The 11,457-nt window shown below is 39.5% G+C and overlaps 1 protein-coding gene across 1 annotated transcript; it reads left to right on the top strand.

Moving 5' to 3' along the window:
* Positions 1-486: 486 nt before the first annotated feature.
* LOC145982623 (uncharacterized) lies at positions 487-10,916 on the top strand (the record flags this gene model as incomplete). The annotated part of the gene is made up of 3 exons (XM_083116009.1): positions 487-529; positions 6,858-6,889; positions 9,085-10,916. A coding segment is annotated over exon 3 (1,825 nt), but the record flags the coding sequence as incomplete, so codon positions are not given.
* Positions 10,917-11,457: the final 541 nt, after the last annotated feature.

Genomic DNA, 11,457 nt, shown 5'->3' with positions numbered 1-11,457 from the left:
TCATCATTATCTGTAAGTATGCTGTTCAGATTGTAACGAGCGTTTCTGCAAGTTACATAATGGGGCGTTGTCTCTGCCAAGAGTAGGAAAGCAAAACCAGGAAATAGGACTTGCGTCACTATCACTTGTCTCGTCCTCAACACGTGTGATACAGACCAGGCCCTTCCTTCCCCCCCAAAAACTATCAAGGGCAAGGTTCCTGACAAGGCTACCTACAGGAAGTTTGGTGGTTTAGCTCAACAAGGCCAGAGCCTTGACCGTGAATATTCTGGGGGCATCCCGGACGATAAGCTCGAGGTCTACGGACCACAAGCCTTCGTCATGGTCAGCAAGGCCATACCTTCCCCCCCAGAAAGGACTGTCAGCTAAAATAACCACAAGGTTGCGGTATACTAAGTTGGGTTGGGGAATTGAGACAAGGACGCCCATGTTAATAAATACTAGGAGAATCATAGAAAAGGGGCTGAGTCCAGATACTCCGGAAGACGACAAGAGGCCGCGCCATAGCTCGCTGCTCCTATCTTAGAGGGTAAGCCTCAACTTAACCAAGTGGTGACACTTGGGACTTATTACTTATAGGAATAGCTCAAGTCACTAAATGGCCATAGAGATAGGGAGTTAGTCTGTAATCACTACTGTTAACCATTAGAATAATAAATAACAGATATATATATTAACGGGTTGTGTATTAATGTCTACCATCTGAGAAAATAGTCCCCCTCGTAACGCCAGACACCCCGCAAGCGTTACAGAATGGTGGAGGTGCGGTTCTCTGCTTACAGCTGAGGGAAGAACCCAGTACCTTGCTACGTGTTTTTACGGTTCTCTCTGTTTCACAGTGGAGCAAATATCACGCGTTCCCTGACGAAGGTTTGTTTGAAATTTTTAGGTTTGGTTTGGTGAGGTTGTCTCTGGTGCTTTCTTGGTGGTCTGTTGGTCGAAATGAGGTAGTTGTCGAAACTTGATTGTTGTGTTTTGTTAGGATGTCCGCTTTGTCGTTGTACAATAATCGAGTTGTTTAATGGTTCTTACGCGTCAACAGACGACTGGTGAACGCAAACCCCTACTTACTGCCACCGTTACGTGTCCACTTCCTGCTTGCTCTGAGGAAGCAATACGTACACCTCTACCTATCGAAACTGACATACTAGAAATGCCTGACCCTCCATCTGCAGCTACTAATTCGAATCCCACCATGTGTTCTTACGCTAGAACCCCGTCTATTCAACCAGAAAATTTCAACGCGGATCCGGGAGAGAGTATATCTGATTTTTTTAACACATATCGGAGAGTATCCTCGATTTTAGGGTGGACAGACACACAAAAGGTCACATTTTTACCGGCGTATCTAAAGAAAAGCGCGTTAGCGTATTGGGATTTAAACCGTGAAATGCTGGAAAATTTGCAAGGTTTTGCACAAGTTGAAGAAGCGTTAACAAAGGCTTTTCAACCTCTTTTACCGGTAGGACAGGCTTATCTCGATCTAGCTGCACGAAAGAAACAACCCGAAGAGTCAATAGAGAATTACTTTTATGATGTGTTGAAATTGTGTAACAAAGCAGATCCGAATATGAATAACGAAGGGAAAATTAATTTCATTTGTAATGGGTTACAAGCGCAAGACGCCGAGAAATTAGTAACTATGAAAGCGCAAACATTGGACGACTTATTAGCCAACTTGCGACTTTTAGAGCGTGCTAAACGACAAGCTGACATTGCTTCGCGATCTTACGCGCAAGTTGTAAAGGGATCAAATCCCGGAGAGAGAACTTTTTCAGGACCATCGGAAAATCAAAAGCGCTATGTGCATGCGATGGAGCAGTCTCAAATCCCGGAAAATCAGAGACAAGAAATTAGATGGAAATCTCATTCGCAGCGAGGTGTAGGAAGAGGCAGAGGCTCTACATCTTTTAGAGGTAGACCTAATAACGGTAACAATGGTAGAAATGGTGATAGGCTATGTTTTACGTGTGGATCTAAATTTCATTTTGCGCGTTACTGTCCCAACAAAGGATCATACCCCTCAAATAATGGATATTCGACCACTCGAGGACGCGGATCTTTTTCAATACAAGGCCGTGATTCTAGAGGTCATAATCATAGGAATTATGAGCGAAATCCTAACAGAGGGCCACGAAATCCTTCTCCTTTTCCAAGAAACTCAGAAAACCCAAACGCATAATGGGAATGCGCCACAGGGGTCGCCTTCGCCCAAATCAGACAAAACCCCTGAAAGAACGATCGTATCGTGCAGAAAATTGTTCTTCTTTCTCATTAGGAAACGAAAACTATAACAAAAGACCGATGATAAATGTAAAAATTTTTGGGAAAAAGTTTCCAGCACTTATAGACACAGGTAGTACTTGTAGTTTGTTACATTTTGGTATGTTACCTCGCCATATTAAGATTTCTGCTAGAAGGACAGGTTCAGTAACATTGTCTACACTATCGGGTGTTGCCTCAAGAAACACTCCAGTTTGTAACTTTTATTTTTGGATTGGATCACATAAAATTGGTATGCAAATGGCAGTTTGTGCAAATCCTTCATTAAGAGACCGTATCATTCTAGGCGCAGATTTCTTTAATTGTTTTGTTAGATATTTAAACCCAGCAGGAGTAATGTTACGGAAACCTCATCCATCCTTTGTACCGTACGTTCAGGAAAAACACACAACTAGTGTGAGTAATGAGATTCGAACCCAAATACGGAAAGACGACCAATGCAAAAACACGACTACACGATCGCCAACCGGACAAGACTCAGTATACTTACACATTAAATCTATAAAAATACCATCTATGTTCATACCTCCTAAGAAAATCGTCGCATTTGCTTCCAATACTAATCGCGAACGGAAATTGTCTCGCGTAGTTTGCAAATGCCGACTGGAAGTTAAACCGGAAGAAACATCGAGCGCGGCCAGCGATAACCTTCCTTCGGGTAGGAAAAGTATTTCAATGACACATCCTAGTGACGTAGCAGATAAGACTCTCTTCGACGAACTTCCGCGCTTAGAAACGGAGGACAACACGACAGACAGTGAAGCCACACCTAAATTTAAACTTTTCTCTTCGCATTCTGCAGTACTAAAACCTTACGAATACACAGAATTAACTATAAGTTTTTCTTCGTCAGTTCCCCCTAACAAAGATTTACTTCTAGAAGTAAACAATGGACTTTATGACCAATATCGCTGTTTAGTTCCTAGGCTACTCATAAATTCGCACACCACATCTTGTATACCTATTATTAACATGAATCATTTTCAGGTTACTTTTCCACCAAATTGTGTAATTGGAACTTTGTGCAAGCCGGAGGAAATATTTCCTCCCTCTACTTCTTTCATTCAAAACGATTCGCGGCTTCAATATGTAGACGCGATAAAAGACGAAAATCTGAAAAGTTCTTTCAAGTTTGAAGATAAAGACTTTAATGTAGAAACGGACTTAGATATTTCATCAGATATCACAGAGGTACAAAAACGTGAGTTACTGACATTATTAGAGAAATATAAACATTGCTTTGTATCATCTCCTGAACAATTAGGTGTAACTAATGCTTATGAAGTCACTATTCCGCTTACGGATGATATTCCAGTCAGGCGCACGCCATATAGGGTGTCTCCAAAACAACGGGAATTTATAGAATCAGAATTAAAGAAAATGCTTTCTTTAGGTATTATACAGGAATCGGAATCTGAATATGGAGCACCTATTATCCTTGTAGCGAAAAAAGACGGTTCTTGCCGCATGGTTGTTGACTTTCGCGGAATTAATGCAAAGATGAAGGTTCCAAATTACTGTCTACCAGTAATCTCCGATATAATTCATTACCTGAGTGGTGTAAAATACATTTCTACGCTTGATCTTTTCTCAGCGTACCATCAGTTGAAGATTGCAGAAAAAGATAGGCACAAAACGGCACTGGTTACCCCTTTAGGAACCTTTGAATATACTAGGCTACCTTTTGGCTTGGCTAACGCTCCAGCAGCTTTTCAGAGATGCGTAGATAAAGTTTTTGCAGGTTTGAAGTGGAATAGTTTGTGTGTTTTTTTGGATGACATAATAGTATTTAGTACCACCTGGTCAGAACATTTAGAGAGATTAGAAAAAATGTTTCTAGCTTTAGAGCGTGCTAACTTAAAGGCTAAGCCTAGTAAATGCCATTTTGCCTTTGGAGAAACGGAAATTCTTGGTCATGTGATAGGACGAAATGGAGTCGCCACCGATCCAAAGAAGGTGGAAGCTATCAGGAATATTCCAGTCCCAACGAATCTAAAACAGGTTAGATCCTTTATTGGCTGTGCAAATTTTTTTCGTAGGTTTATAGAAGGCTTTTCATTAATTGCTAAACCGCTCACTGATCTTACGAAGAAAGGCGTACCTTTTCAAATAGGGGAAAAACAATTGGTTGCATTTAATCAGTTGAAAGAACGACTTTCGTCCGCCCCCGTGTTGCGACATTTTGACCCGGCGTTGCCTATAGAGCTTCATTGTGACTCCTCAGACCTTGGATTCGGGTCAATGTTGTGTCACGTGATAACGGACCCACAAAATGAAAGGAAAACCATCACCCAACCAGTATCTTTTTGTTCACGGTTATTCACGGGACCCCAGGTTAACTATAGTATTTGCGAAAAGGAAGTATACTGTCTTGTATTCTCAGTGCTTCACTTTCGTCAATACTTGACAGACACTTTCTTCACAGCAGTAGTAGATAGTGCAGGAGCTTGTTGGTTACGAACAGCGAAGGATCTCACCAATCGTTTGGCTCGCTGGAGCATAAGGCTTTCGGAATTTAAGTTCGCAATAAGACACCGTCCAGGACGTCTTAATTGCGTTCCGGATTGCCTCAGTCGCAGTGCTACAAACCCACTAACAGAAGAAGAGCGAGATTTTATCGACCACGGTGATATAGTAGGTATTATCGATCAACAGGTCGATAAAGTGGTGAATGATCGAGCAATTGAAATAAGAACACGTCAATTGCAAGACCTTAACGTAAAAAAGCTAATCGAGTTAAAGGAAACTGATCCTACACATCTTTCCGTCCGATATTTCGAACTAGGAAACGGCGTACTATATAGACGAAACGGCAATAGGAAACTGCTAGTCATCCCTGATAATATGGTAAATGACGTGTTATCAGACATACATGACTCCCCATACACAGGAGGTCACGTAGGTCAAACAAAATGCTTGCAAAAAGTAAATGATAGGTATTATTGGAAAACAGCACGTAAGGATGTAATAGATTATGTACGCTCATGTCAGATTTGCCAGGAGAAAAATACACCTACAGGTAAGAAACAAGGATTTCTTCACCCGCTACCTGTCGGGAATATATGCGAATCCTGGAGTTCGGATGTTTTTGGACCAATAACACCTAGTAATGGATACAAGTACATTATATTCGCTGTCGATATGCTCTCTTCGTGGGTAGTGGCTCAACCCCTTAGGAGCTTAACGGCAAAGAATGTAGCTTCATTTTTCGTCCAGAAAATTTTTACTATCTTTGGGCCGGTTTCTACCATTCTTACCGATAATGCATCAGTGTACAAAGCAACTTTGGTGGAAAATATTTTGAGCGAACTCAAAATCAAGCATCTAAATACAAGTGGGTACCACCCTGAATGTAATGGAAAGGCGGAACGGGTGAACCGTAGCTTTGCTAATATTTTGAGCAAGTATGTTGCACGTCATCAGAAAGACTGGGTATCTTATCTGAACCTCATCGTCTATGCCTCAAATTGCAGTGCACTTGACGGCATTGGGCTAAGCCCATACGAAATTATGTTCGGAAGAAAACCGACGTTTCCCCTCGAGGCTGGATTAGGTTCAAATCCAACAGACCCATTTACTGAGAAATATCGCACACACGCACGCTCCGTACAGGTTTTAGTCAAGGAATTGCATGATAAACGGCATCACACTGCTAAAAACCGCTACGACAGTAAACGAACAGAACCTTCATACGCGAAAGGTGACTTAGTTATGGTATATATGCCTGCCAGGCAAAAAGGGCTTTCAGATAAGTTGAGACGCAAATATGATGGCCCTTACCATATTGTAAATGTTAGAGGAAAAAATGTTTACGATGTAGAAAGAGTAAAAGGCAAGAAAACATTGCGGGTAAACATATCTCGTTTAAAACGGTATTGGACACGTCCAGCACAGCAACCAGAGTAGAGAAAGTTCGTTTTATGCACCAAAGTTAATCGGGACGCCGATTACACGTAATATTATGATAGAATGATTTAGTGGATATTTTAGTATAAAAAAAATTGATTTAAATACTGAAGAACAATCGCGACTCAAATCAAGTGTTTTGATTACCAGGCAGGTATCATCCAAGTGGTAGTCAAAGTTTGTTATTTTATACTGGCAATCAATCAATGTGCAATTGTAGTTCTAGCTCATAGACGAAATGTATAGGTTTCCTAAGACTATATGTAGATGTATTCTTTTTTTTTTCCTTCTCTTTTTACACTTGTTGGATTATCGCAACGCATACGATTGGCAGGAGGAAAAGACGAAACTTAAGTCCGGACAAACAAGAACATCAAATAGCTGCAGTCGTCTTCCTTTCCCTTTCCGTAGTGCGTAATCAGTAACAATTTCTCCCCCCCCCCTTCGTTTCGTCAAACTTCGAGCGATTCGCGGTCACCCAGTTATCTCGTTTCCGGTGAACAATCCTCACCGTAGCGACTTTCTGTGCTGAAACGAGCTGCATAAAATTTGCTTCTTTTTATATAACGCATATCTGGTAGCATAATCAAATAACTATGAGCAGTCGTATTTCTGCCACTACGCAATATGTAACAAAGTTATTATATATTTTTTTTTTCTCTTTCTAGTTGCCGTATGATATTCCATTCAAATTGGTCACGTAAGAAATTAAAGTTTTTATGCGCGTGTAATATACGCAAGCTACACAATACTCGTAAATCAGCAAATAAAACACAAATACAAATGTAAACTGTGTATCCGCTTCATTCGCTTCGATAATCTTAAGGCTTATATTGCTTTATACACGATTTTTTTTTTTCTCTGTTGTAAATGCTACATACCCTTGTAGCTTAATTTGTATTCTCATTTCCGTAGTTCATTAAATTAAGGTCAAGTGGAACTCATTGCGTATTTTCTTTTCTCTTTCTTAAATTCTATGTCTAACGGTTATTTAGGAAAAGTCACCATCGAAGGATTGGATTTAGTAATAACGCCTGCAGGACCTCAATTCCAATCAATCGTCCAAGGAATAGCCTCTCAATTGAATGTTCCGTGCTCTAGAGTTTTAGAACCCCTGAAAATTGAACAAATAAACAAGTATCTAGCTGTTTTGTTCAAAACACAGTCGGCCGACAAATTCTTTTCCGATTGTACAGAAATTGCCAGAAATTTTATTCGAATTCATATGAAAGCAGGAATTTACAGGAATTTTTCGCTTGATTTCGGCGATAGAGATAATTTGGAAGTATTACAATTGTTGCAACAACTAAATGAGTTTTTAATACCAAAGGCGCCTTCAGAAGTCCCCACTTCGGGAAAGATTGATTAATGGTTATAGAGATGCAATCCTAATTGTTTAATGATATTTTTAGTAAAAGTGACATTTCCTTTGCATAAGAATTATAGTAGTACAATTAGGGACCATCAAATGGTGTTACATATATATGTTCGTACCCTGCATACCCTTCGCCAGATATGGCCATCCATGTTGACCATTGGTTATACAGATTGACCACGGAAGTCTTTGAGATTCCTAGTGTCGGAAATATCCGAAATTCAGTGTGTGAACAAGTAGTGTCTGCAGAAATTTTATTATTTATTAAATTTGTGAACAAATGCTCAGGAGAAGCTGAAGAAAAGGACAATTTCCTGGAGCAGTCCTTGGGGCACATTAAATCTTTTATTTTAAAATACTATGAACGTTACCAGCTAGACTTCACCTTTGATTGTGAATTTAGTGTCGCCTCACAAACATTAGATTTATTTGCGTACTAAAATGAATGGTTCTCCAGATCACCCAGACATGGACGTTGCAAGTGTAGACTCAATTTCTAGTCTCACAACGATTCCTTTTGTTTCATCCCCTCTTGCCATGTCAATATCAGAAGAGGATTATGAGGATGATATTATTAATGTCATTTCTACAGAGGACTTTGAGCGTGACTTTCTGCCGGAAGTCCCATCGCTACCTCTACATTTCTACGTACCACGAGCAGTAGATATTCAGGATGCTTTCATGCCTTCAAACCCGGATGAAGAAATTGAATTACTGATATTCGTTTTTCTTAATGTGGATTTCCCGGGAGCATTTGTCGCTGGTGACAACCCCTATGTTGAGGAAGGTCTCAATGTTTTACCCGCGGTACTTCCGCGTGATTCCGCGGCATATTTGTATGTTGTTCATGACATTATCACCTTTTTGCGAGCGGGATTACATAGGTTACCTACTCAACAATTAAGACTCACCTGGCTCGACGAGCGAGCCCGTGAACTACGATCTTTTATTCATTCTTTAATAGGAATTGCTGGAGATTTGTGGACCTTACATACCTTTTATGATTCTGAGGCTGGACTACTCCATTATGTGCCTTCATTCTTGGAAGCTCGAGTGGGATTATATGAGCCGTAATTTCACTTTCCTTCCGCTATGTACATAATGTATATATTACTTTCTATTATACTCTTTAGTTTTAAGTTTAGTTTAAGTTCGATTTGTTCCTTTTTCATTGTGTTAATGGATTTCATTGCCTAGTTATTTTACATTTCCCTAATGGTCAGTTGAAAAAAAAAAAAAAAAAAAAAAGTTTATATTACCGTTATAGCTCTAGTCATTTCAGTATTAGTCATATATTTTTTTTTTTTTGGTGGTAGTATGTTAATCGACGTTATGATCAGAATTCTCTTATTTTTATTTCATTCTTATTATATTATTATTATTATTTTTTATTATTATTCTTATAAATACTAATTCCAAGTTTTTTTTTTTCTTTCTTATTTTCCTCGTTCGCTTCGGGACGAAGCTTTTTCTGGTGGGGAGAAAAATTGGATTATTGCCGTCACTCACGCATTCTTTAGTTTCAGAATGATCATCCTAACCCTATTTTTATGCTTGGATGGTGTATGGACCATTCCCACTATTAGGCTTACACCGGGAGCCTACTGGCGACAGTTGCCGAAGGTGATCCTATATGAAGGAAGTGTTCCCCTTACCTACATGGAGGATCTTCCAGTGAACAACGTGGTTGACCATTCATTGGTAACATTGGCAAAAACAGGAAAGGTAAATTATGTGGAAACGAACCACGACGCCGAAATATTCAATGCCTTGGACCATATGGTAAGTGAATTACAACAACTATTTTTATTACATTTAAATGATACTTATGTAGAGTTTCCATCACCTCCTGAGAAGTATGACAGAGTTACGCGTGGACTTGGATTAAATTTTATTGGCAACTTCGCGAACTGGTGTTGCGGAATTTTGAGTGAAAGTCAGTTCCATGACATTTTGGTTAATGAGCATACACTTAATTCGGAAATCCACAAAGTTACATCTAGTCTTAAAAACGAGCATCAGCAGGTACATTTATTGAGATCCCAACTTCGCGAACTAATTCAACAAACGAATAACACTGTGATTAAACTCGAATCTCAAGTAGACATACTAAAATCTAATTTCGGAAATAAACTAGTTGAATTAGCAAATAGTGCAAATCGAACGACTCATAACATGAACATATTGGCTTTGAAATCTGTTGTGTTGCACCAATTATTAATGAGCTCGACAATAAATGCCGAAATAAGGGAACTTAGAACTTCTTGCTTCTCACACAAAATTCCTTTATATCTAATCAGGCCACAAACATTAAAAAGAGATCTTAAACAATTGCAATTTACCTTGGCAAAAAATGGATATCAGTTAGCTATCCCAACATCTCAACTAATGAAATACTACACTGTACCTTTGGCTCATTGCTTGTTCTCTCCTAAACAGGTAGTAGTCACATTAAAGGTTCCAATCACGAAAATAGGCGAGATCCCTATTTTAGAAGAATTCCTCACTGTGCCTTTTAGATGGCAAAACAGCACTTGTAACATAATACATCCACCTTTATTTTCCGCCACTAGTACTAATTCGGTTCGACTCTTGTCAGGTACTTTCCTAGCTACCTGCGACCCGCACAATTCTCCAATGTGTTACCTACCGCGTTTTGGTCACGATGCCACCCTGGGCTCTTCGTGTGCCCAAAAGATACGCCAAGGCGCAACTATTCAGGAATTAGCCGCCCACTGTATGTATCAATGCTACGAGGGAAGTAATGTTATCGTCACGGAAGTTGCACAAGACCAGTATGTAATCACCAACCCGCCGTCAAAAATAAAAGGCGAATGCAACGGCAGGTCTTTTACGTTAGATACTTATGAAACTCAAGCCGGTGCACTCGAAATTACCCTTCCATGTAATTGCTCTCTATCTATAACAGAAGAAACTGTAATTCCTAGAACCTTTCCATGCTCTAGTCAGACTAGTGACAAGCTGCGTAGCTACCATATTTTGCCCGCTTCATGGGGAAAAATACCAACGATGAAAATAGATGTCTTATTTTCTGGAGGTAAAGCCGCAGAATTCAAACATTTTAATGATTGCTTAGACGCTAGTTGGCCCAAGAAGATACCATTCTTGAAAATATCAACTCAGACAGAGCCGAATGAGGAAAATGACGATCTTAATTTTGATTTGGAAGATATAAAAACTGATATCTCTAACGAGAATCTTTCCAAAATATCATTAAGCCTTGTTTGGAATATAGTCCTTACTCTTGCGGTAGCATGGACAATATATAAGAATCGTCTTATGACCACTCAATTGATTGCACTCAGTCAAATCCAAACCACTGAAGCTTTGGGTACTTCACTGGAAATATTTCATGAATTCCTTAATTATTCTATTGTTATTTTAATTCTAATTCTAATGATATTCATTGTGTATTGGATATGTAAGAAATATGTAAAATGTTGTTGTCAACTCACTCCTTTAGTAAGCCAACCCTCACACGCCACTTCTAGACAGGTTCTCTTCACAAATGACAATACTTCTAAAGTACAAATACAACCAGGAACAGGAACAGTTCCTAAACCACTGCCCCGTAAACTCAATGATGGAAATAAACCCGTACATTTCTCAATGACAGCATGACTAGCCGTCCTTATCTCTACATTACACTCACCCATACTCGTAGATGGCTTAACAATTAAAACCTTCGTAACATCAGGAATCTATATCAACGAAATTGACCCACCTATATTATACGAAACTTCTGTACCACTATTATATCGTCTACAGTACAATGCTGCTTTTTCTGAAATAATTGATTGGGAAGATTTGCCCTCCTCATTGGGAAACACTACGATTACTACCGATCCCTCACTTCAAGGATGGAGTTATTT

The sequence above is a fragment of the Lepisma saccharinum genome, unplaced genomic scaffold (genome assembly GCF_977018435.1).
Source record: "Lepisma saccharinum unplaced genomic scaffold, izLepSacc3.1 HAP1_SCAFFOLD_252, whole genome shotgun sequence".
NCBI classification, from domain to species: Eukaryota; Metazoa; Arthropoda; class Insecta; order Zygentoma; family Lepismatidae; genus Lepisma; species Lepisma saccharinum.
This window is presented reverse-complemented; position numbering and strand designations above follow the sequence as displayed.